We start from the raw sequence: 27,490 nt of genomic DNA, 5'->3' as shown, positions 1-27,490 counted from the left end.
TTACCCTTCCTAGAGGAAAAGATAGATGACTTTCGCTGCAAGTTCCGAGAAGGCTTGTCTGGTTCATAGACACCATGCGTGATGAACATCTTATGTAAGTGTGGATTGATTCCATCAGGAACCATTCGTGGACTTCCTTGGTAAAAATGAAGGACCTGCCTATTACCTGAAATAGCTTTATAAATACTTCTTTTGTTACACTGACTTTGATTATAAGTCTGCAAAAACAAATAAACATCAAATCACATTATTTCTATAATAATCACCAAGCCATGACAAGTAGTTATTATATTAGTCTGAGTTTATTCTAAACAGTAAACTCTGATCCACTTAAATACTTGAAGAATGGAATATCTGTTGTCTTAAATTTGAAGCCTATTTAATTAACTCTTGATGAAAATCATTTCAAAATTATTATAAAAGCTTCACTTAGTAACTATATTGTACAAAGGAAATCTGTCTTTTATTTAGTATCTTGCTATTTTTGATTAAGGCTGATGTTTATATATAAGTGTAAATTGCTTTTTAAAAAAATACTATTCTCTTATTTCAGCTTTTACTTCATCTCTCTACGTGTCAATTTTCTTTACTGTATACAACAAGAAAAGCACTAGTACTGCCCTTACAGGGTTGTTGACAGTATTTAAACAAAATAATGCATTTGAAACATTTGCAACACTGTCCAGCAGAGTAGGTACTCACCAAATGTGGGCCATTATGACTACTTAACAGATAAGAAAACTAACACCTGATATCTAAACTAACAACTAACAACTCACTTAAGGCAAGTGAGTTGCCAAGGTAATACAATTAGTTAGAATCCAATTCCACTCAGTGATAATACATAGACTTTTAAAAGCTGCCATACATTTCATTTATTGGAATCATTTTATAGATAAACTGGATGTTACATAAGAATATGCTATAATCACATGAAAAGTACTGGGGGGAAAAATTCATTTTTCAGGATGATTTTTAAAGGGTTTATAAAACATTTTAAATCAATTTTTTAAAACTATCACAATTAATGAAAAAATCTTTAATGTAAAACTATTTACTTAGACACAGAAATAGTCCCACTCAGTTACAAAAGTTAGTTAATACTTTAGTGTACATACACAAAATAATATTATGTATTGATACAACATCATATTTAGGAAGACCTGTTACCCAAGATTACAACAAAGTATGAATATCATTCAAGTCCCTTATCACTTAGAATAGGCATCAGCAAACTTTTCCATAAAGGGCCAGAAAGTAAATATTTTAGGCTTTGCAGGCTACCCATTATCCCTGGTGCATATTCTTGTCGGTTGGTTGGTTGGTTGATTGATTTAGGCAATTCTTTAAAATATAAATAAAACCATTCTCAGCTCACTGTAGTTAAAAAACAAAAAACAACTAAACACAAAAAGCAGGCCTTAGAAGCACAGGGAAATAGTAACACAAAGTAATACATATTGATTTTTGTATCTGTGTGTCTCTAAATTAATACTGAAGTACAAAAATGTGTTTCTTTATATAGATAAAAATATTAAGACTGAATCCAGTCAAAAATTCTCCTAATTACAAGAAAAGAACAGGCAGAATCTAATACAAAGGAAAACAGAAATCAATCACAATTACCTACAGATTGTTTGGACTTTGTTAACAGATTGATACTTGTCTTTAGGCTCTGTTTCTCAAATTTCGATTGTCAAATTACGTTTCCACATGTCTACTTACCCGTTCTTCTCGTCCTTCAGCAAGGATAACAACAATCCTGCCTTGACGTTTGCGGCCAGTTCTACCCATTCGTTGCACAAGACGAATTGGGCTCTTCTGGGCATCAAAACATATTATAAGATCAACTTCTCCTATATCCAAACCTTCTTCACCAACACAAGTAGAAACCAATGTATTGTAACCACCACTACGAAATTGTTTCACTACCTAAAATTAAAATGATTTAAAAATAACTAGATGCAAGTATAAGAGAGTTGTAGATCAAAACATACTTTTTCCATTTGTCCCTGAAATCAGATTCAAAATCAGCACCCAAAGTACTATCGAATAGGAAAAGAAGCGGCAAATGGCAATATAAGCCAAAAGACATTGTGGTAAAATGCAAAGGGCAGTCCCAATTTCTTTGCTTTAATAACGGTTATGATTCCAAAAGGTTTTGCTAACAATTTACACATGAATGAGAAACCACAGATACTATTTTTAGCATCACTAAAAGGGGTCTAAAGCAGATAAGTGGCCCAGAGCAATTACTGTTATTTATCATGTCCTAGACCTAAATTTATTGTTAGTAAATTTAACAATAATAGTATGTTTAATAATTAAACTATTGTTAAAGTAAGATTGTTTTATTACTTCTAGAATTCATATTTTAAATAGAAACAGAATCATGGACATAGAGAACAGACTGGTGGTTGCCAAGGGGGAGGGGGCTGGGGGAGGGATGGAGTGGGAGGTTGGGGTTAGCAGATGTAAGCTTTTATATGTAGAATGGATCAACAACAAGGTCCTACTGTACAGCACAGAGAACTATATTCAGTATCCTAGGATAAATCATAATGGAAAAGAATATATAAAAAAGGAATGCATATATATATATATATATAACTGAATCACCTTGCTGTACAGCAATTAACACAACATTGTAAATCAACTATACTTCAATAAAAAAAATTTTAATTAAAAAAATAGAATTCATGTTTTACCTTTTATACTGTCATTCCAGTGAAGGGTAGCAGAATATGCCACCCCAAAATATGACTGTAGGAGTTTAGAACATGCTGCCCCAACCTATGCTGCTTTAGTATATTGATTATTTTGAGCTATAGGCACTCGAAAAACAGCAAATGCGGGGAGAGGCTTTCTCTGAACTCCCCTTATCTGTCTAAAAGCAGATCCTCCAGAAGGAACTCAATTGTCATAAATCCCCTCCCCAGGAGTTTCACAACCAGGGAAAATTGACTCAACAAGACACTGAAAGTCCACACTACACCCAGACAAACTTTATCACAAACTATCATACCTCCCATCTTTTCTTTTAGGGCTCCATTCATCTTCCCTAAAAATCATTTACTCTCCCCTGTGCACCCCCCTTCTCTTTCCCCATAAGATGATATTTAAATCTGTATTCTAAGCCACTTCAGGGAGTTACTCATTTTTCCCTCAGTATCTCCTATGCATACATGAGGTATACATGTTAATAAGCTTCTGTTTGTTTTTCTCTTGTTAATCTTTTATTACAGAGGTCTCAGCTAAGAACTCGTAAGGGTAGAGGAAAAAATTTTTTTCTCCCCTTCACCAGGATTTCTCTCTGATCAAGTTAATGAAACTACATTAGCATGACAATGAGTTAATGAAAAAGTCAACAAATATTTTGAAGTTTCCTTAAGCCTTATAAACTTAGTTCTCAACTGCTCTGAGCCTCAGTTTCCTCATTTACATACACACACACACACATATATACACACACATAAATGTTGCAGGTTTATGGATGGTGGAATAGTAGTAGCGGTGGTAATTAAATAAGATCATGGTCAATAGATAGAGAATAGAAACAAAAATTAAATGATGGTATTCCAGAGGAATCAGTCATACTTTTGACTAATACCTTTATAAATGCCTATTAAAATGTAAGAATGCCTGAACAAAATGACTAGTATGAAGGACAGTTATCAGACCTCATATCTAAAAAGTAAATTTCAGGAGAAAATATTAGGGGAGTATACACAAAAAGGAAATATGAACTCTATCAAAATATAGAAATAGGGCTTCCCTGGTGGCGTAGTGGTTGAGAGTCCGCCTGCCGATGCAGGGGACACGGCTTCGTGCCCCGGTCCGGGAAGATCCCACATGCCGCGGAGCGGCTGGGCCCATGAGCCACGGCCGCTGAGCCTGAGCTTCCAGAGGCTGTGCTCCGCATCGGGAGAGGCCACAACAGTGAGAGGCCCGCGTACCACAAAGAAAAAAAAAAAAAAAGTATAGAAATAGCTATGGACCCATGACAAAAGACCATAAAGTCGTTTCAAGCTCAAGCATTCTACTATTCTATAAGTAATAATAATCATCAGCATTTAAACCTAGGTCTCTCTGACTCTAAAAAGCTATTATCTTAATCCTTAAGCTAGTTCTTTTGTTTAAAACAACCACTTTAAAAGTAGGATAATAAATATAAATTTATCATGTTAAATCCTCTTAGAAACCTTTCCAGTAACACTAGTCAAAGAGTTTTCCTTCAATATGGAAAAACAGAATACAGGGAGAACCAGTGATCATAATTAAAAGTTAAGAATAATTCATTTCCCTTTGTAATCTGTAATGACATTAAGCCAAGGAAAGACTGACCTAACATTACCTGTATGTAACTTAAAACAGATGTCCTTTTTGTCCTGATCAAAAAAAAGCCCAGAGCTAGAGTTGTAAAAAAAATTATTCTTTAATATAAATAATTAATAGATTAATAAAGGATTTCAAAGAACTTTCTTTTTAGTAGCAGGTACAAGCTAACTTGTTATTTATTTGCCTAGGATTGATTAATTTCCCTAGAGTTTGAAAAATAAATATGAACCAGAAGTTGTTTAATCAAAGAAAGGAATAAGTGATTAAGTAATTTCCACCAGGACTTCTTATAATCTACTGATCCTACCATTTTTTTGCTGTTTACACTACACTCTAGCTTACAACCCACTCCCTTACTTCTCTCTCCTCCAATATTCCTAACTAAACTGCAACACTGATTATATCCCACTTTCCACTGGGTCTGTATTTACACAGTTGAATGTGGCTGAAGGAAAACACCAACCATACTGACTGGTTACACTTTAAACTCATAATATCTCACCTTGAGTGAGCCCTTAGTGCTATCTGAAAATAATCTTATATTTCCCTAATCCATTCAGTCTCCCCATTCTCCTCCTCACTCCTCTCTCATCAAACTTCCAACATTTCCTCCCCATCCTCACTCTCAGTTGGTCACATGACAAAAACTGAGCAATCAAAAAAGACTTTCCGGGCTTCCCTGGTGGCGCAGTGGTTGAGAGCCCACCTGCCGATGCAGGGGACACAGGTTCGTGCCCCGGTCTGGGAAGATCCCACATGTCGCGGAGCGGCTGGGCCCGTGAGCCATGGCCGCTGAGCCTGCGCTTCCGGAGCCTGCGCTCCGCAACGGGAGAGGCCACAGCGGTGAGAGGCCCGCATACCGCAAAAAAAAAAAAGACTTTCCGCAAGGTATCACTGCCACATCTACATACCCACCTCTACCTGTGCCTGCATAGTTTACCTTCCCCTCCTATTGTTTTGGACAAACTATCCGTGTTCTTAACTGAGGTCACCCCCCATAGTTTTATACTAGACCCCATCCTTTTCCCTTAGCTACTCAAAGATCATTCCAGCAATACTCTTCTCTCTGCTCTGTCATCAATTTTTCTTTCTCAACTGGTCATTCCTATCAGCATATAAGCATACTATTATGTATCTCAACATAAAACAAACAAAAAACTACTTCCATCTCTGTGCTCCTTTTAGTAATAATCCTTGAAAGACTTGTATACTTGCTATCTCCAGCTCTTCTCAGTGGTGGCTTGTCCCACCATTCCACTGAAAATGTTCTTTTCAAGGTCATTTGCCTTCTCCTCTCTTATTCCAATAGTCAATTCCCAGTTATCATCTTATATGACCCACCAGCAGCATTTATACATTTAATCACTTCCTCCTCCAGGAGATACCACACTCTCCTGGTCTTTCTCCCATTTCACTAGCCACTTATTCTGATTCCCCAGGACTCAGTCTTTGGACATCTTCTATGTCTTCATTCAATCCAGTCTCATCTACATGATGATGATTCCCAAATATATATTTCCATGAACCCATGAAGTCAAGACATATATTCAATTGTTTACTTAACATCGCTACTTGATGTTTAAAACAGTGTAACTCAAAGTACAATCCATGAAGTATTTATTACTGGTGCCGGTATTGGTTCACAAACTGTTTACTACCAGCTGACAAGACTACAAAAACTAAGAGTAAGAGTTTAGAAACTTGACAGAGTATTCCCCATCTGTTGACTCTAAAAAAAAATTTAGACGTGAACTTTGTTTTTCATTAAGCTTATTTTTCTAGTAATTCATTTTTGTTGTAATGTTCAAAGGTATCTGTCTGTGATGTATTGAATGGAAATAAACTGGTCCTCCATCAGTTTTGACAGTTTGAAAACCACTAATCTCATAGGCATGCCAAAGTTAATTTGTCCAAAACCAAGCTAATATTCTCTACAAAACCTGCCTTTCCTGCAGTCTTATCCACCTTAGTTAATAGCCACTCTTTTCAGTTGCTCAGGCCAAAAACCTTGGAGTCAGCCTTCACACTCCTTTATCTCATAACCCACTCTAATTTGTCAATAAGTCCTGTCAGCTTGACCTTCAAAATATATCCAGAATCCAATCATTTCTCACAACCTGCTACCACCCTAGTCCAGGCCACCATCATCTTTAGCTTGAATTATTCTAGTAAGTCTTCCAATTGGTCTTCCTATTTCCACCCTTAGCCCCTATAGTTTATTCTTAAGACAGCAGCCAGTGTGATTCTTTTAAAATATCAATCAGGACATGACCCTCCTCTGCTCCAAATTCTCCAAGGTCTTCTTCTCACTTTATTCAGAGTAAAAGCCAAAGTCATTAAAATGGAAATGTAAGGTCCTAAAGAATCTGGCCCCCAACTTCCTCTGTGACTTCATCACTTGTTTCTAGATAAATGAATAATTCAATTACAACTATCTGCTTGAAAGCTTATTTCAGAATAAAACTGCTGTTATGAAAGCAATTATGTATAGGAGTAATAAAAAGGATTGTTACCCTGGCCTACATAAAAATATTATTGATAAAAGTGAATAAAAGACAAAGTGAATAAAATCTATAAGGTTTCTTATGGTACCTGACAAACCCAGGAAATATGACTCTGGGTAATAATGAAGTTGGCCAGAGACCAGGTTGGGGACTATGGGTATTTCAAAATGCTTGACCTCCTAGGTAGAAATTCACTTCATTTTTCACACAGATATTACTAATCACTAACGTGATTATTAACGTTAGTAATAATCATCCACTAGATGCCTGAACCCTTTAGAGTACTTATTAGACTCGAGATAGGGAAAAGTGTTACATTCAGACTCAGGAAAACCTCCTAGACTCTCTCCACCAGATCCAGTTTGCTTAAACAGACTCTTTTGAGTACAGTGGGGACTGGTATAAGAAGTATTTAATAATAGGCGTCCTCATCTATTAATGTTGACAGAATCAAGAAAGGATCTTTCAAAATGAATTAGACATTAAAGACATACCTACTCAAGTGTAGACCTATAGCTAACCTGAAAAAACCTGTATACAGTTTATAAAAATCTATATATAGTCTAGGGCTTCCCTGGTGGCGCAGTGGTTGAGAGTCTGCCTGCCAATGCAGGGGACACGGGTTCGTGCCCCAGTCCGGGAAGATCCCACATGCCGCGGAGAGGCTAGGCCCGTGAGCCATGGCCGATGGGCCTGCGTGTCCGGAGCCTGTGCTCCGCAACGGGAGAGGCCACAACAGTGAGAGGCCCACGTACCACAAAAAAAAAAAAAGAAAAAATCTATAGTCTAAAATATCCCCCAAAACATCATAGCACTCAAAAATTTATGACGAATATTCAGAGCATACAGCCACCTTAAATGCCACCATGGTTTCCTCTGACCATATTTTTAAGTTAAGATTTTTAGATAACAGAAGAAAGTGTAAGCTTATTATTTGTTTGGAATAAATAACTAAAGTGACTTAAGATAAATAAATAGTAAACACTTCTTGAAGGCTCTACAGTACGATTTCACTTAATGCTTACAATAGCTCTACAGGGTATGTTTACAGATAAGGAAAACTGAGGCACAGGAAGTAAAGAAACTTATAAGTGGAAGAACCAGGATTCCAACCTACATAATATGAATCCAGAGCCTTTCTGTTTAACCATTATACTTTTTAAAAATTTTTCAAAATCCAAAAAAACCCACTTTTTTTGGTCTTTCAAAATATGCCTAGTTTTATTTATACATTTACTACAAAATTATCTTTAAGATGTAGCCAACTGACCAGTGAGTTAAAACAAAAAAAGGCGTAAGTGCAAAGCTAATCAATTTTATTTTTATATTCATCATTTCCAAAAATAATTACCTCCAGTTGCTCCTTCTGGGTAAAACCCTTCATGCTTTTCCCTGAGGCATGGCCAACAAAAGTCATTACTCTAATAATTGGCTGATGCTGTAAAAGCATTTCTGCAATTTCTTGAACACTATCTCGAAATGAAGAGAAGATCATAACTCTGGTCTCGTCACATTTCTTGTCAGATGTCTTTTGAGCTATATAACAAAAATACTTTAATTACAACTTTTATAAAAGCATTTAGATGAGAACTAATTCAAAAGACAAACCTGAAACTATATACTAGTGAGTGACAATTCTTTCAAAAAATAATTTAAGGCATCTTAAATCTTTGCTGGTTTTCCGCCTACCTTTTCTAGTAATCTTAATAAACCTGGCTCCTTATCTCTCATTGGCTGTCATAAAATAAAAACCTAAACCAAATAAAAATTACCTTTTGACCAGTCCTTCAATTCATGCATGATGCCTGTTATTCCCCTTTACCTTCTAAATCAGAAGCACAGGACTGCAGAGCTCTCACTGATTTTGTATATCTTCCCTTTCCTTTCTGCTCACTAAAGGCACTGTCTTAATCCAGGCCATGGTATTCTGTCTCCAAATTATTGATATGTTCAAATTCTCCAAGGAAACTGCAGAATATACCCAACAGTCAATCACACAGCTGCTCCCAGTGTCTCTGTGCTTGGGAGGAGTAGAATGCATAAATAAAAACATGATTTTGAGGCTGGACCACTTAGTCTCTGGGTGATGTGTGACCATGGTAGTCATTTAATCTCTTTAAACTTTAGTTTCTTAATATCTAAAATGGATTGAGGTGATGATTAAATGAAACAGTAAATATAAAGTATGTAGACTTGCATATAGCAATTGGTTAATAATTGAAAGTTGTATGGAGTTTTTTGTTGTTTGCTTTCTTTTGTTTTTTAACCTTGCATGGGTCTTTGACAATCCTTCCTTTTTTTTTTTTTAACATCTTTATTGGGGTATAATTGCTTTACAATGGTGTGTTAGTTTCTGCTTTATAACAAAGTGAATCAGTTATACATATACATATGTTCCCACAACTCTTCCCTCTTGCGTCTCCCTCCCTCCCACCCTCCCTATCCCACCCCTCCAGGTGGTCACAAAGCACCAAGCTGATCTCCCTGTGCGATGCGGCTGCTTCCCACTAGCTGTCTACCTTACTACGTTTGTTAGTGTGTATATGTCCATGACTCTCTCTCGCCCTGTCACAGCTGACCCTTCCCCCTCCCCATATCCTCAAGTCCGTTCTCCAGTAGGTCTGCGTCTTTATTCCTGTCTTACCCCTAGGTTCTTCAGACATTTTTTCTTTCTTAAATTCCATATATATGTGTTAGCATACGGTATTTGTCTCTCTCTTTCTGACTTACTTCACTCTGTATGACAGACTCTAGGTCCATCCACCTCACTACAAATAACTCAATTTCTTTTCTTTTTATGGCTGAGTAATATTCCATTGTATATATGTGCCACATCTTCTTTATCCATTCATCCGATGATGGAAACTTAGGTTGTTTCCATCTCCTGGCTATTGTAAATAGAGCTGCAATGAACATTTTGGTACATGACTCTTTTTGAATTATGGTTTTCTCAGGGTATACGCCCAGTAGTGGGATTGCTGGGTCATATGGTAGTTCTATTTGTAGTTTTTTAAGGAACCTCCATACTGTTCTCCATAGTGGCTGAACCAATTCACATTCCCACCAGCAGTGCAAGAGTGTTCCCTTTTCTCCACACCCTCTCCAGCACTTATTGTTTCTAGATTTTTTGATGATGGCCATTCTGACTGGTGTGAGATGATATCTCATTGTAGTTTTCATTTGCATTTCTCTAATGATTAATGATGTTGAGCATTCTTTCATGTGTTTGTTGGCAGACTGTATATCTTCTTTGGAGAAATGTCTATTTAGGTATTCTGCCCATTTTTGGATTGGGTTGTTTGTTTTTTTGTTATTGAGCTGTATGAGCTGCTTGTAAATTTTGGAGATTAATCCTTTGTCAGTTGCTTCATTTGCAAATATTTTCTCCCATTCTGAGGGTTGTCTTTTGGTCTTGTTTATGGTTTCCTTTGCTGTGCAAAAGCTTTGAAGTTTCATTAGGTCCCATTTGTTTATTTTTGTTTTTATTTCCATTACTCTAGGAGGTGGGTCAAAAAGGATCTTGCTGTGATTTATGTCATAGAGTGTTCTGCCTATGTTTTCCTCTAAGAGTTTGATAGTTTCTGGCCTTACATTTAGGTCTTTAATCCATTTTGAGCTTATTTTTGTGTATGGTGTTAGGGAGAGATCTAATCTCATACTTTTACATGTACCTGTCCAGTTTTCCCAGCACCACTTATTGAAGAGGCTGTCCTTTCTCCACTGTGCATTCCTGCCACCTTTATCAAAGATAAGGCGTCCATATGTGTGTGGGTTTATCTCTGGGCTTTCTATCCTGTTCCATTGATCTATCTTTCTGTTTTTGTGCCAGTACCATACTGTCTTGATTACTGTAGCTCTGTAGTATAGTCTGAAGTCAGGGAGCCTGATTCCTCCAGCTCCTTTTTTCGTTCTCAAGAGTGCTTTGGCTATTCGGGGTCTTTTGTGTTTCCATACAAATTGCAAAATTTTTTGTTCTAGTTCTGTGAAAAATGCCAGTGGTAGTTTGATAGGGATTGCATTGAATCTATAGATTGCTTTGGGTAGTAGAGTCATTTTCACAATGTTGATTCTTCCAATCCAAGAACATGGTATATCTCTCCATCTATTTGTATCATCTTTAATTTCTTTCATCAGTGTCTTATAATTTTCTGCATACAGGTCTTTTGTCTCCTTAGGTAGGTTTATTCCTAGATATTTTATTCTTTTTGTTGCAATGGTAAATGGGAGTGTTTTCTTGATTTCACTTTCAGATTTTTCATCATTAGTATATAGGAATGCCAGAGATTTCTGTGCATTAATTTTGTATCCTGCTACTTTACCAAATTCATTGATTAGCTCTAGTAGTTTTCTGGTAGCATCTTTAGGATTCTCTATGTATAGTATCATGTCATCTGCAAACAGTGACAGCTGTACTTCTTCTTTTCCGATTTGGATTCCTTTTATTTCCTTTTCTTCTCTGATTGCTGTGGCTAAAACTTCCAAAACTATGTTGAATAAGAGTGGTGAGAGTGGGCAACCTTGTCTTGTTCCTGATCTTAGTGGAAATGCTTTCAGTTTTTCACCATTGAGGAGGATGTTTGCTGTGGGCTTGTCATATATGGCCTTTATTATGTTGAGGAAAGTTCCCTCTATGCCTACTTTCTGCAGGGTTTTTACCATAAATGGGTGTTGAATTTTGTGAAAAGCTTTCTCTGCATCTATTGAGATGATCATATGGTTTTTCTCCTTCAATTTGTTAATATGGTTTATCACACTGACAGATTTGCGTATATTGAAGAATCCTTGCGTTCCTGGAATAAACCCAACTTGATCATGGTGTATGATCCTTTTAATGTGCTGTTGGATTCTGTTTGCTAGTATTTTGTTGAGAATTTTTGCATCTATGTTCATCAGTGATATTGGCCTGTAGTTTTCTTTCTTTGTGACATCCTTGTCTGGTTTTGGTATCAAGGTGATGGTGGCCTCGTAGAAGGAATTTGGGAGTGTTCCTCCCTCTGCTATATTTTGGAAGAGTTTGAGAAGGATAGGTGTTAGCTCTTCTCTAAATGTTTGATAGAATTCACCTGTGAAGCCATCTGGTCCTGGGCTTTTGTTTGTTGGAAGATTTTTAATCACAGTTTCAACTTCAGTGCTTGTGATTGGTCTGTTCATATTTTCTATTTCTTCCTGATTCAGTCTTGGCAGGTTGTGCATTTCTAAGAATTTGTCCATTTCTTCCAGATTGTCCATTTTATTGGCATAGAGTTGCTTGTAGTAATCTCTCATGATCTTTTGTATTTCTGCAGTGTCAGTTGTTACTTCTCCTTTTTCATTTCTAATTCTATTGATTTGAGTCTTCTCCCTTTTTTTCTTGATGAGTCTGGCTAGTGGTTTATCTATTTTGTTTATCTTCTCAAAGAACCAGCTTTTAGTTTTATTGATCTTTGCTATTGTTTCCTTCATTTCTTTTTCATTTATTTCTGATAATCCTTCTTTCTTAAACATGATTTATATTATGTTAATCATCATGTGTGTGCCAGAGACTACACTAAGCATTTTATATTATGAACTCATTTAGTCTTCATAACAACCTTATGAATTAAATGACTTAATAAAGTTAATGTATAATACATAAGGAAAAAGAAGCAGCTGCTGTTGCAAGGAAAATTATTCCAGATAAACCTCCTTTGAATCAGCATAGCATCAAGACTCTACATCTGACCAACTGCAGATCAATAGCTACTTTCAGTGCAAAGCCTATCTCCTTCAACAGGCCGCAGCCTGCCTTTCTATTTTCATTCCATTAAAGCTGCTCTACCAAAGTCATCAATAACTCTGTATTACCAAACTCAGTGGATGCTTTTTAGTTCATCTGACCACACCTCTCAGTAGTATTTAACACAATCCACTCCTTCCTATTGAAATATCTCTTCCCTCAGCATCTCTGATAATTCACTTGCCTGGTTTCTTTCTCAATCTTCTTTGTGGCATTTTCCCATCTGAACTCTAAATGTTGGTATTCTGCAGTACTAATTCCCGGCCCTCTGTCCCTAAACTGTATTCCTGGTGATATGATCACATCCATTCTTGAAACTTTTAATATTGCCTTTATGCTGATAACTCTAAAATTTATTTATATATATGTAAATAGATAAAAATATCCCAGACCATTCTTCTGAGACCCAGATTCACTTATCCAATGCCTACACATCTCAACTTAGATGTCTCAAAAGCATCCTAATACATTTGCTCTTTCTTCTCCATGTTGTTAGTTTTCTCTTTGTTCATACAGTCATCTGCAAACACACACACACACACACACACACACACACTTGTAATGATCTTTTTTCTCATACTCTATGTCCAATCCATTAATAAACACTGTTGGCTCCAACTTCAAAATATATCTAGAATCTATAACCACTTCTCAGAACCACCTTGCTGCTTGGTACTACTATCTTGGTATAAACTATCATCATCTGTTATCATCTTAGACTATTACAATAGCCTCCTAATTGGCCAACGTCTACGAGAGTGATCTTTTAAAAATATAAGTCAGATCACGTCACTCTGCTGCTCCGAATGCCTCTGTAATAGTTTCACAAATCACAAGCATGCACAGAATAAAATCCAAAGTCCTGACATGGCCTACAAACCCTACATGACCTGGCCCCTGGCTGTCTCTCCAACCTCTGCCTACACCACTCATCCTCATTACACTACTCCAGCCAAATTGGTTTGTTTACTGATCCTTAATCTTACCAAGCACCCTACTGCTTCAGGGCCTTTGAATCTGCTATTCTCTCTGCCAGGAATGATCCTCCTACAGAAATCCACAAGGCTTGCTCCCTTACTTCCATCAGGTAACAGCTCAAACATCACCCTACAAAGAGGTCTGCTCTAAAACCATATATAAAATAGCCTCCTTCATGACTCTCTATTTTCTCACCTAGCTTACTTTTCCCTATCATTATATTATACATTGTTTTATTATCTGCTTCCCTTATACTGCCCCAGGTTGACTTTTCTTTTTCACATAATACCCTATTCTTAACATTTCCACCATTCCCCTAGTGCCTACACTCCCAAAATTTCTCAGAGCTTTTTTATATTCATTATCCAGAATAATTAAAAGCTCATCTTCTCCATAAGAAATGTTAGCACAAACTAATGAGTCAGAGTTTTAGCTTTCTCAATAACTTTGCCTTGCCTTGAGTCTATTAAATACGACCTACCATTCCATGACTTGAAGTGTTCAACTACAATTTCTTCTAATTTCTTTAATTTTGGATGACTATAGCAGAACGTTTTATCTTCATCTCCTGTAAAAAGACAAAACACAAAAAATTTTTCTGTATTTTTCCATATTCGATTACATTAATGTATTTTAATTACCCTTTCAAATGGATTCGTTAAAACTTATTTCTTTTTATTTAAACAGTAAGTAGCATCTGGGTAGCACACAAACCTTACTGTAAAATAAACTGAATTTTTATGAAAATTTCATTCTGAGAAAGACTCCAAATGAGAATCAGCAGCAAAGAGAAGGGAAAAATTCACATTTAGTTAAGCTATAAATTAGTTTTTGGTAGTTCTGAGAATTTTCACTACCAGTAACAACTACTACTAACTTCTATTATATATTTAAAGTTTATGAACTGCTTGAATATACATTTATCCTAAGTTGAAGAATAAGATCTTTTAGCATTTAACAGGTCTATTGCTACAGAAATATAAGTAGATATAAATAGACATGTGGATCAATGGAGCATAATTTTAAAATTAACCTTGATAAAGAGGAAACAATACAAAAATTTAAAAGAAAAACCAGACCTTTTTTGATAGCAGAAATGCCACTTGCTGAAGTACTACGTGTATGTGCAAACATGCACTCTAGATAATTATAGAGTTTCATGAAGTCCTCATTTCGGCTAAGTTCTTTTTTTGCCCGAGTCATTCCTTCAGAAATTAAGAAAATATTTTTCCAATAAATTTAATAGCAAAACTAATCAAATGTATCATTTATTTAAAAGAAATTAAACTATAGCAATGAATGCAAGTTTTTCAAATTTAAAAATAAAAACCAGCAACTTTTTCCAGTTCCACATTCACATATGTATTAATGAATGGCTTCTTTTCTTCCAGCAATTTATCAAAAGCAAAGAAACATGGGCTGGCACCTTAATCTTGGACTTCCCAGCCTCCAGAACTGTGAGAAATACATGTCCATAGTTTAAGAAAAAGAAGAAGAAGAAGAAGAAGAAAAAGAAAGGAAGGAAGGAGGGAAGGAAGGAAGGAAGAAAAAAGAAAGAAAGAAAGAATTTGTTACATAACTATTTCACTGCTTTTTATTTTATTTATTTATTTATTAAGCTGTGCTGGGTCTTAGTTGCAGCATGTGGGATCTAGTTCCCTGACCAGGGATCAAACCCGGGCCCCCTGCATTGGGGAGGACCACCAAGGAAATCCACTGGACACACAAGGAAGTCCCCTTCACTGCTTTTTAAAATAAAGCACCTTAAGTAATCCAAACGGCTCAATACATATCGTTAACCAAAATAATACACGTCAGCACTTTTAAAAATAATTTCATATAATTTACCTTTAGTTCCATCCATAATTCCACAAAGGAAGAAATATAATGATCTCATTCCCATTTGCTGCAATAATTCATAACCATGATATAAACTAATACAAATAGCAAATTCTCCCTCGATTATGCCTTGTTGCAGTCCCTAGAAAAAACAAGCATGTATCAAATTTACCCAGAGGAAGAAATGAAGATACATGTTCCATGCAGAACTTATTGGTTCTACTGAATGTCCTAAGATGTTGCTATGGAAAGGTGTCAATGTACTTTCCATATACAATCTGCCCCTTTATTTAATTCAACATGAAACTTACATTTTAAAGAGAATAAATGAACGGGGGGATATTTATCATATGCTGTTTTTCTTTGCAGGTAAATTATTAGCAGTATATAGATTTATTTGGTCTTTCAAAACAATTTAATAAGCACCTACTATTTGCCGAGCACTGAGCTAGACATTTGGGATACAAGGGAAAATAAAAGAGTTACGGGCCTATCCTCGCAAATGTTTCTGACATCAGGACAAATATTTAATCAAACTGTTTAACACTAACATTTAACACCAGGTATACATGCCACAGTAACATCTGACAGGGAGCACCAGACACCGTTATAAGCACACTACTTATACAAACTTATTTAATCTTAACACCTAGGAGGTAGGTACTATTGTTATGCCCATTTTACACATGTGGAAGCTCATGTAGGTGATAAGTAGCAGAGCCAGTATTTGAACCTAGGAAATTTGGGCCAGTGTGCTTGTGCTTTTAACCACTACTCTCAAGGAAAAGTAAAGTACATATTCCTTTTGTAGGAGCATACAGTCAGTATATCTATACAATAAAATACCTTTAAAAGACCATTGAGAATATATTTTAATTATTTTCCTTTATTAGAGATGCAGACTATTATTTAATACCTTACACTTTTAGTAGCATTAATATGAGTTACACTCATTTTAAATGTTTCCAGGATAGTGATAAATGCCTTAAAATGGCACACTAGGGCTTCCCTGGTGGCGCACTGGTTGAGAGTCCGCCTGCCGATGCTGGGGACGCGGGTTCGAGCCCCGGTCCGGGAGGATCCCACATGCCGCAGAGCGGCTAGGCCCGTGAGCCATGGTCGCTGAGCCTGCGCGTCCGGAGCCTGTGCTCCGCAACGGGAGAGGCCACAGCGGTGAGAGGCCCGCATACCGCAAAAAAAAAAAAAAAAAAAATGGCACGCTAATTACCTAAAACGGTAAAACAACGTCTCTGTAAAACATAAACTCTCATCAGTGAGATCAAATTCAACAGGTTTAGATTTATGATTTAAAATTTTAATGAACCTTTAACTCCTAGCAGAAACTTTAAACATTTTATTAAAGTCTAGTATAAATACACTGCAATTTCACAGCAAATTCCCTTTGTGGTTTCCCAGACACTATAGAATAAAGTCCATATTTCTAGTATAACATTTAAAGCACTCCCAGGTGGTCACAACCTAGATCATATCTGACTCCCTCAATCCTTTACCTCAGGCAAATTGGTTTTCTCACTGTCTCCTTTATACCTTCATTCAATTGCCTCTGTCCTTTTGCACATGCATTCCCTCTCAGTTCCAAGAATGACTCAGTGCCTTTTCATGCTTGTGAGCATCTCTTTTGACTCTGGACCTAACTTGATGGATATGTTCCTATCCACCTATTTTTTTCCTATAAAGATTAAAAATACAAAGCTTACTGTGATGCTTAATCCAACCTCGGTATGGAGATTTAAGACTAAATGCTATGGGTCTAAAAGTTAGTTAAAATCTACCCTCTTATGACCCTTTTACTTTGCAAAACAGAAGTGAACTAAAAGACCAATTTTTAATTAAAAGTTATAAGATAAATTTATCTTAATTCACATCATTAAACTGTATTCCTGCTAGATCTTTTTCATATTTTTATAAACTATATAAACCACCTCTGAATTCTTGATGAGCTAATATATACCAAAAAATAATCATTATTTACATTTCATCCTGGTTCTAAGTAAAAATGTAGTCTATCAGCAAAATTTATTTTAAAATACCTACCACAATATTTGGAGATGGGTTTTTCCTAAATTGATCTCTTGCCAGAATTATCTGGTATTTTGTTAGATTGGGAATATCCCTTCTCATCAAAACATTCCTCCGAATCAAAGAACTTGCAAGTGCTTCCAAAATCTGCAAATTTCAAAGAAATTTAGTTTATTTTAAAATCCTTTTACAAATACATTTCCTCACATACTAAAATAGTTTTATATATTAAATTATATATTAAAGTTTGTCTTAAAATGAATTTTTAAGTAAACACAGAAGAGATGATAAAGTTTTAAAGTACTTGACAATTATCCTCAGATAATCCATGTGAGAGTCAGCACAAGCAATTATTAGATTCAGCGATAATTCAAGAACGTATGTGTTGGGCTTTCCTGGTGGCGCAACAGTTAAGAATCCGCCTGCCAATGCCGGGGACATGGGTTCAAGCCCTGGTCTGGGAAGATCCCACATGCCACGGAACAACTAAGCCCATGCGCCACAACTACTGAGCCTGCGCTCTAGAGCCGCGAGCCACAACTACTGAGCCCGTGGGCCTAGGGCCTGTGATCTGCAACAAGAGAAGCCACCACAATGAGAAGCCGGTGCACTGCAACGAAGAGTAGCCCTTGCTCGCCACAACCAGAGAAAAAGCCCGTGCACGGCAATGAAGACCCAATGCAGCCAAAAATAAAATAAATAAATTTATTTTTAAAAAAAAACAGAAAACGAACATATGTGTTTATCTGTTTATTTCTTAACTCTCCTCCTCTCCCTCCAAACTAAGCACAATGAAAGGAGGGCCTTGATTTGCTCTGTTGCATCTTCAATGCCTAGAACAAGTCTAGCACATAGGTAAATATTTGTAGAGTGATGACTAAATCAAAATTCCTTGAGTACATTTAATTTCATTCACTGATTCATTCTCTCAAAAATATTCATTAAGCGACTTCCCTGGTGGTCCAGTGATTAAGAATCTGCCTTCCAATGCAGGGGACGCGGGTTCGATCCCTGGTTGGGGAACTAGGATCCCACATGCCACAGGGCAACTAAGTCTGCATGCCGCAACTACTAAGCCCACATGCTCTGGAGCCTGCGTGCCACAACTAGAGAGCCCACGCTGCAACTAGAGAAACCCACGTGCCATAATGAAAGATCTTGCATGCCGCAGCAAAGATCCCGCGTGCCACAACTAAGACTTGACATAGCCAAATAAATAAATAAATAGATATTTTTTAAAATATATTCATTAAGTATATACTACATATCAAGCATCATTCCTGATGCTGGGGATATTGTGGCTGGGAAAAATGAAGTTTCTATTTTCCTAAAGTTTACGTTCAATAGACGGAAGAAAGGAGTAAAGAAGTGAACAAAGAAAATAGAGAATTTTGATTATGATAATGCATTTAAGAACCTACAACACAGTAATGCTTTGTAGAGTCTTTGATGGGAAGGGGGTCACTATCATATAAGTGGACAAAGAGGGTTTCTTTCTTTCTTTCCTTCTTCCCTTCCTCTCTTTCTTCCTTTCTTTCTTTCTTTCTTTTTTTTGGGGGGTGGGGAGAGGAGCAGCAATTGTGCTCTGGCCAGGCACCCCCTGCCTCATCTGTCATCCAGCCCCAGGATGCAGAGGAGCGGGCCCTTGGATTGTGACCTTGCCAGCGCCCTTCCACCTCCAAGCAGCCGGTTTCCCACACTAAGGTTCCTGGCTGGGGATGGACCGCTCTGGGCCAGGGCTGCCTCTGGTACCAAGCAGCAGGAGAGACGGTGGCCCGGGTTGGGCAAGCAACGGAGCCTACTGCTGCATGGGTGACAGCAGGGCGCTCTCAGGGGAGAACTGGGCATGCAGGCTCCCACAGTTCTCCACGTGTTCATGCCACCAAAGATGGTTTCTTTTAAGAGGTAATACTTGACATCTGAATGATAAAGTATGCCTAGCCTGAGAAGTTCTGAAGACAGAGCATTCCAGGCAGAGGAAACAGCAGACAAAAGGTCCTGAGCTTGATGCCACAGTGAAGGTAAAAAGCGACCTCCAGATGAAGACTTACTACAGCAATATGTAATTTGCCTAAGTTTTATTTCCTAAAATATATCTATTTTAGTACATTTCAATCTTTCCTCTCTTCTAGCTTTGCTGATCAGCTTTGCTGATCAGCTTTGCTGACCACATGTGCCTAAAGAAGCACTCTAAAAGAAATCAATAAAGTTAGGGCTTCCCTGGTGGCGCAGTGGTTGAGAGTCCGCCTGCCGATGCAGGGGACACGGGTTCGTGCCCTGGTCCGGGAAGATCCCACATGCCACGGAACAACTAAGCCCATGTGCCACAACTACTGATCCTGCACTCTAGAGCCCACGAGCCACAGCTGCTGAAGCCCGCACACCTAGAGCCCGTGCTCCACAACAAAAGAAGCCACTGCAATGAGAAGCCCGCGCACTGCAACGGAGACTGGCCCCCGCTCGCTGCAACTAGAGAAAGCCCGCGTGCAGCAACGAAGACCCAACACAACCAATCAATCAATAATGTGTCAAGACATTGCCAAATGCCACCAAGTGGGCAAGATAGTCCCCAGTTGAGAAACACTGCTGTACAAGGGATCAGGGAGGAATATATTGAAAATATATTTCCTTACAAAGAAAGTTCTGGTTGAATCTGGATACATGTTTTGGGTGTGTTCACTATGTGAAAATTCACTGTGCTGCACACTTACATTTAATGTACTATGCTGTTCATATGTTTGGGGGGGCTGGTTATATGGCAATTAAAAGGTTTACTTAAGAAAATACAAAACTAAATTGGCTTTAGAAACGGTCCATCATTTTGTATTTCCTCTTTAACTAATAGTTTGCCAGTACATATAAAACATGGCGCTCATACTGAAAATTGTCATTTCAAAGAATTTTTTACCATATTAATTATATAAATGATTATAACTATACATTCTCACAGTCCGATTCTGTTAAGTAAAATAATTACATTATCAGTTCATTTATTAAAACACTGAATTATGATAAAAATGGCTTACCTGTATATATGCCTTTTGGATAGCTCCAAGTTCTTCACCAAGAGGAACAACAAGCTTTTCAACTCGTCTTTCATGAGAGTATGGCAAAATATCTGGAGAATCTTCAGAACGAATCTCTATCTGCCCAATTAGTAGATTAGTAATAACCTGTTGCACAGCCTACAGAAAATCAATTAAGTATGATTATATATTATATTACTTACTAAATTTTTTAGTTTGCCACTAACAAAAATAAAATAGCAATAAGTTTTTGAAAAAAAATTAGAAATTTATATCATTAAATATTTTTTAAAACTACAAATTATAGCACATCAGGAGTGGCACAATAGGGGAAAATGCTTTTGAAACATCTTTCTTGCACGCCAAGCATCCAAGAGATAAAATGTCCAACAAGTTCCTCAAATGTATTTTGTGCTTTCCAATGGTAGTGTTATATCTTGTCAATATTTATAAAGACTCAGACAAAATAGAAGTTTCTAATTAGCAAACCAAATCCCCAAAACATTATATAGCAGTCAATTTTAGAGCCAGAACTAAAACCCAGATTTCCTGATTCCCTGGCAAATACTTTTTTCCACTGATTTTTACTGGGGAAAACAGAGAAGTCCTGTTACTACTAAAGGATACAAATGTACCTTGGAAATACTTTACAAACTGACTTGTTAAGAAACTGAGGGCATAGGTCCTACGCTAAATCTATTATTAATAAATGAATGGAGGGAATTCCCTGGCAGTCCAGTGGTTAAGACTCCACACTTTCATTGCCAAGGGTGCGGGTTTGATCCCTGGCCGGGAGCTAAGACACCACAAGTTGCAGGTGTGGCCAAAAATAAAAATAAATAAATTAGTGGAATATTTTCCATTTAAATCAATATATATGCTGTGAATATATTTCTGGAGCTAAATTTCATTCACCAAAAGCTTATAAAGGAACTTAATTGTAAAAATAGGGAATTTAAGAAAAAACAAAAAACCTGTTGGTATAAACAACTGCTGTACCATTAGACCACAGTACTACTGGGTGTGATGAAAAAAAAGAAAGGGAGAGATGGATGGATGGATGGAGGGAAGGATGAAGAAAGAATCCTGAAAGTATCCAGAAATTAAGAACTCTTTTTTTTAAAACTAGTAAAGCCTCATGGGCTTAGTTTCAGATAAAAAATACTCTAGGGCAAGAATCACATCTTAGTCACTTTTGTATTCCCAACACTTAGTATAATGCCTAATACAGTAGTACACTATAGTTACTGAATGTCCACATACATTCAAACTCTAGAGTAAATATATGACCATTTTATAAAATTGACTAAGACTTCAGTATTTTTTTTTCCTTTGGCCGCACAGCATGTGGGATCTTAGTTCCCCGACCAGGGGTTGAACCCGTGCCCCCTGCGTTGGTAGCACAGAGTCTTAACCACTGGACCGCCAGGGAAGTCCCAGACTTTAGTATTTTTAATCATTCATTCATTCAAGAAATATTTGAGTAACTCCCACATGCCAGGTATTGAATTGGTGATAGAGGCATAACCAAGATAGACATGATCCCTACATTCATGCCGGTACTATTTTAGTGGAGCAAAAATACAACAAATAAATGAATAAGCAAAAGAATGACAGATTGTGATAGATATTAAGAAGAAAATAACAAGATAGGAAGAGTTGACTTTTCATAGATTAAGAGTGAATTTTTCTGAAGAGGTAATATTTAAGCAGAGACTTGATGACTAAAAACAATCAAGCATGTTTAAAAAAGGTTGGGCAGAAATGATAGGATAGAAATTTCTAAAACTAATCGAGGCTATGGACAGAAGGAAAAAAGTCTATGGCTTGGCAGAATTGAAAGCTACCTTTGAAATTATCCAGAACCTAACACAGAAGACCATTCAGAGCTACTAAATCAGAATGTCACGGGATAAGGCTCAAAATCTGCATGGGATAGGGCTCAAAACTTTTTACCATCCTCTGAGCTCCCTAGAGAAATGGTGGATTCCACAGCGGGGACTGGAAAAACACTAAATGATCATAAAATATCTTGTGATACCAGTAAGTTAGGAAGTGTTCAAAACAAACACACGAACAAAAAAAAGTGCATTCTAAAGGACACAGGAGCCATCTTCAAGGCACTCTCAATGGCCCAATCTAGAACAATCAAAATTATTAATGATAGTAGCCAATAAAAAGTATATATATCCATATATATATATCCATATATATGGATATATATATATATATCCATTAGTCCATATTGATATAAAGACCTGAATTAAAAATAAATGAGGAGGGGCTTCCCTGGTGGCGCAGTGGTTGAGAGTCCACCTGCCGATGCAGGGGACACGGGTTCGTGCCCCAGTCCGGGAAGATCCCACATGCCGCGGAGCAGCTGGGCCCATGAGCCATGGCCGCTGAGCCTGCGTGTCCGGAGCCTGTGCTCCGCAGCGGGAGAGGCCACAACAGTGAGAGGCCCGCGTACAGCAAAAATAAATAAATAAATAAATAAAATAAATGAGGATAGAAGACAGCTTTTCACAACAGAAGAATTCAAACTTTGAAATGTAAAAGAAATGAGGGAAAGAGGAAATAATGATCCGGCAAACAGCACAGAAATAATTGTTGCAAGCAAGAACCATCATTGGATGCTAAAACAGAATATTTACATAGTCTCATAGTATCTCCCCCACAACAGACTTAATTAAAAAGGGAAAAACAGTAGTTTTACAATAGAGAAACCAGAAAGTTATCATCTGAACCAAGTCAAAATTAACAGCACCAGTAATAAGACAAATCATCATGTATTCTCGGATACAATGCACTAAGAAAGGTACAACATCACTTCTGGGGTATTCTTGCCCAAAATGCATACAGAACCTCACTCCAATCATAAGAAAACATCAGACAATCCCAAATTGAGGGATATTCTACAAAATAACTGGCACCTACTCTTCAAAAGCATCAAGGTCATGGAAGACAAGAAAAGAATGAGGACTGTCACAGACTGGAAGGTACTGAGGAGACGTGACAACTAAATGCAATGTGGGATCATAGAATGGACCCCAGAGCAGAAAAGGACCCCGGTGGGAAAACTGGCAATAGTCAAATAAGATTTGCAGATCAGTTACTAGTATTGTACCAATGTTAATTTCCTGGCTTTGATAATTTTACTATGGTTATGTAATATGTTAACAGGGGAAGCTGAGTGAAGGATATACAGACTTTAATTTTTGCAAATTTTCTGGAAGTCTAAAGTCATTTCAAAATAAAACAGTAAAAATTTAAAAAACAGCTTTAGGTGATTCTTTGGCACACTGAAGTCTGAAGACTCTAATGTAGATAATCTCCTACAACCACAGAAGAAAAGGTAGGCATCTTATATGAAATGCTGTACTCCTGATGTTAAACTAAATACTAGAATGGAAAACTGATCTGGTCACATACACAAGTTCTTATTTTCTTAAACATTAATAAATTTTACTTACCTTTATATCACTACCTGGTGTGGCACTAAGAGCCAAGATTCTAAAGTGATTTGTATATTTGACTAGTTCTCTTACAACCTTAAAAAAAAAAAACAATTCTTTAATTTCATCTGCCCAATACAAAAATAAAAATGATTCTGTTAAACAAGCTGGTATATCTGATCCACTATCATCATTCCTATCATCATTCCTTATTTAGAGTACTGATGGGCTAGCAGATGGAACTATCTTTAGTTATGTTATCTGAAGAGCAAATGATTTAGGTTTATACTCTATCCCAATCAAAAATACTTTAGGGGGCTTCCCTGGTGGCACAGTGGTTGAGAGTCCGCCTGCCGATGCAAGGGACACAGGTTCGTGTCCCGGTCCAGGAGGATCCCACATGCCGCGGAGCGGCTGGGCCAATGAGCCATGGCCGCTGAGCCTGCGCGTCCGGAGCCTGTGCTCTGCAACGGGAGAGGCCACAACAGTGAGAGGCCCGCGTACCGCAAAATAAATAATAATAATAATAAAATAATAAAACACTTTAGGGTTTCTTCTATACATAAAGCTACAACATCAAGGCCTATACTGAGGCAAATCAAAATATTCAAAGGGCTAATTCAAGAGCAAATGGTAGAAAAAGATCAAGTTTATTCTCCAATGCTTGGGCCACAGTCTAGGCTTACAGCTATATCCATATGCACACTTGCCAGATTAAGATAAATCATAACACAAAAATAGAAAAAAAATTAAATACAGGGACTTTCCTGGTGGCGCAGCGGTTAAGAATCAGCCTGCCAACGCAGGGAACACGGGTTCGACCCCTGGTCCGGGAAGATCCCTCATGCCGCGGAGCAACTAAGCCCATGAGCCACAACTACTGAGCCTACGTGCCACAATTACTGAAGCCTGCACACTTGGAGCCCGCAACACCTAGAGCCCACACACCTTGTGCTCCACAACAAGAGAAGCCACTGCAATGAGAAGCCCTCACACCACAATGAAGAGTAGCCCCTGCTCGCCGCAACTAGAGAAAGCCCACATGCAGCAGTGAAGACCCAACACAGCCAAAAATAATTAATTAATTTAAAAAAATGAAATACAAATGTGAAATTAGATTTGAAATGAAAAAAGTTTGTTTTAGGAAAGATTTTAAAGAAGTTAGATTTCATGTGGAAGGCTCACAATTTTTAAATTAAGTTTATTCATAAAAAAATAAGGCTAATTTGGGGTAATTTTTAAAATCTAAATTCCGTTTTAAATCCTAAAACATTTTCCAAGGGGCACCAAAGCATGTCTCTAGGCTTTACAGTTTGAATTCAACACCCACTTCTGGCATAATCAATACTGGATAATTTGCCAGATTCCTATATGCCCCAACACAAGGAAAAAGGACCCCTAAGTAAACTGAGTCACAGGAACAGCTCTTACTATCCCATAGTTCCGCATTAGAGGTAGGAAACTAAAAGCAGATTATTTTTTTTAAATTGAAGTATAGTTGATTTACAATACTGTCTTAGTTTCAGGTGTACAGCATAGTGATTCAGTATTTTCGCATATTATATATTATAGATTATTACAAGATAATGGGCATAATTCCCAGTGCTCTACAGTAAATCGTTGTTGCTTACCTATTTTACATATAGTTGTTTGTATCTGTTAATCCCATACCCTAATTTGTCCCTCCACCCTTTCCTCTTCCCTTTGGTAACTACAAGTTTGTGCTCTATGTCTGTGAGTCTGTTTCTGTTTTGTATATACATTCATTTGTATTATCTTTTTAGATTCCACATATAAGTGATATCATATAGTATTTGTACTTCTCTGATTTATTTCACTGAGTGGCAAATGACAATATTTCACTCTTTTTTATGGCTAATATTCCAGTTTGTGTGTGTGTGTCATATATATATATATATATATATATATATATATGCCACATTTTTTTAATCCAACCATCTGTTGATGCACATTTGGGCTGCTTCCATGTCTTGCTATTGCAAATGGTACTAAAACTAGATTATCTTAAAACTGCTCTGATTTCAACCCATGTCAAAGATGAATTCAATGAGACTCAAACTGAATATTGATCAATACTCAAAAAATATTATTTTTGGAGTTTTTTAAAACATGATACAGAATACATTTAAAGATAGAACATTATAGGGAATTCCCTGGCAGTCCAGTGGTTAGGACTCTGCGCTTTCACTGCCAAGGGCCCAGGTTTAATCCCTGGTCAGGGCACTAAGATCCCACAAGCCACAAGCCATGAGGCACCGCCAAAAAAAACCCAGAACATTATACTTAATGGAGACTTAAGAACAATTGTCCTAATTAAAAACTGATACAAGACAAAATGTCCCTGATACATTACTTTTTTTCCAGGAGGGATTCTCAAGCATTTTATAGAAGTGGTGTTGTGTTTGTAACCCAGGAAGCTACATTCTTCAACAAGCTGTGTGCCTCTTGGAAACTGTATCTGGAATATTCAGTGTAGTATAAATTCTTAGTGCTATTTATATATTAAAGAAGTCAGTCATGTCTCATTGTACTCAGTGAAAGCATAGCCTTGTAGTTTAAAAAAAAAATCACCTAATGTGTAGAAATTTTTTGAAAATAAAGTTGCTAAGGGGAGTTCTCTGGTGCCTAGTGGTTAGAATTCTGGGCTTTCACTGCCATGGCCTGGCTTCAATCCCTGGTCGGGGAACTGAGATCCTGCAAGGCGTGCAGCACAGCCAAAAGAAAAAAAAAAAAAAAAAGTTGCTAAATATAAGCTAAATGTACAAAATGAATTCCACAGAATTAGAATAAAATTTTTTAAATGATCCTTTCAAGCAGAAACTTTAACACACTGGGTATTAATTTAACTTGGAAAAATATATCCATTTCCTGACTGAGATCAACTCTAGATAACAATTCTCAAGAAGATAATACAGAGATATAATAATACTTAAAAGTCCCCAAGGAAACTGCTTAATAAAATCACAAACTGGCAGTGAAATTCATCTCTTTGCACTAAATGAAATAAACTTTCCCTCTACTCTTACTCTATACCCTCTCCCTATTATCACCACCTATTATTGTTTTAACTACCTACCACTATATGGTAGTGGATCACTGCCTCAATGAGACTCTCATCATCTACATCTGACACTAATAGTCTTGTTTAAATTTAAAAACAAACAACAGCAGAGACTGATTTGAATGGATGAAGGAAAGTATTTCCTATCACCATCTGTGATATAAGGCTTTTCATAATAATACCATCAGTAACTTCCATCATTAATAATTATTCCCCAAAATGCTCTTCATCAATATATTTACACTATAAAATACTTTTTAACAAAATTACCTGGCAATAAGCATAATTTCCAAGAGCTTTATGAGCTTCATCAATAACTAGACACTTTATTTCAGCAGCAGGGCAAGCTCCTCTAGAAAGATCGTTTACCATGACTTGAGGTGTAAGAAAATGGACTCTTTTACTGCCCCATATTTCCTTCCTGGTGAAAGCTTGAGTAGATCCTGTAAATAAAAGTGACATTGTACATTCTA

General features: G+C 37.0%; 1 protein-coding gene across 5 annotated transcripts in view; it reads right to left on the bottom strand.

Moving 5' to 3' along the window:
• The window catches only part of FANCM (FA complementation group M), a 65,122-nt gene that overhangs the window by 34,813 nt on the left and 2,819 nt on the right, over positions 1 to 27,490 (bottom strand). For 3 of the 5 annotated variants that reach the window (XM_022570653.2, XM_089907659.1, XM_022570654.2), the window contains exons 2-11: positions 27,288 to 27,460; positions 23,954 to 24,031; positions 20,481 to 20,639; positions 17,470 to 17,601; positions 15,424 to 15,556; positions 14,655 to 14,780; positions 14,057 to 14,143; positions 8,194 to 8,378; positions 1,726 to 1,932; positions 5 to 218 (exon numbers count right to left, since the gene is read on the bottom strand). In XM_022570653.2, coding sequence (XP_022426361.2) covers positions 5 to 218; positions 1,726 to 1,932; positions 8,194 to 8,378; positions 14,057 to 14,143; positions 14,655 to 14,780; positions 15,424 to 15,556; positions 17,470 to 17,601; positions 20,481 to 20,639; positions 23,954 to 24,031; positions 27,288 to 27,460 — 1,494 coding nt within the window. The remainder of the gene's footprint in view (positions 1 to 4; positions 219 to 1,725; positions 1,933 to 8,193; positions 8,379 to 14,056; positions 14,144 to 14,654; positions 14,781 to 15,423; positions 15,557 to 17,469; positions 17,602 to 20,480; positions 20,640 to 23,953; positions 24,032 to 27,287; positions 27,461 to 27,490) is intronic. The other 2 variants (XM_089907658.1, XM_022570655.2) reach the window with 1 other exon arrangement.

This window comes from Delphinapterus leucas, chromosome 2 (assembly GCF_059928025.1).
Source record: "Delphinapterus leucas isolate spDelLeu-1000000601 "Yukka" chromosome 2, BTC_Dleu_Yukka2, whole genome shotgun sequence".
NCBI classification, from domain to species: Eukaryota; Metazoa; Chordata; class Mammalia; order Artiodactyla; family Monodontidae; genus Delphinapterus; species Delphinapterus leucas.
The sequence above is the reverse complement of the archived record's forward strand: the minus strand, read 5'-3'. Positions and strand labels throughout refer to the sequence as shown.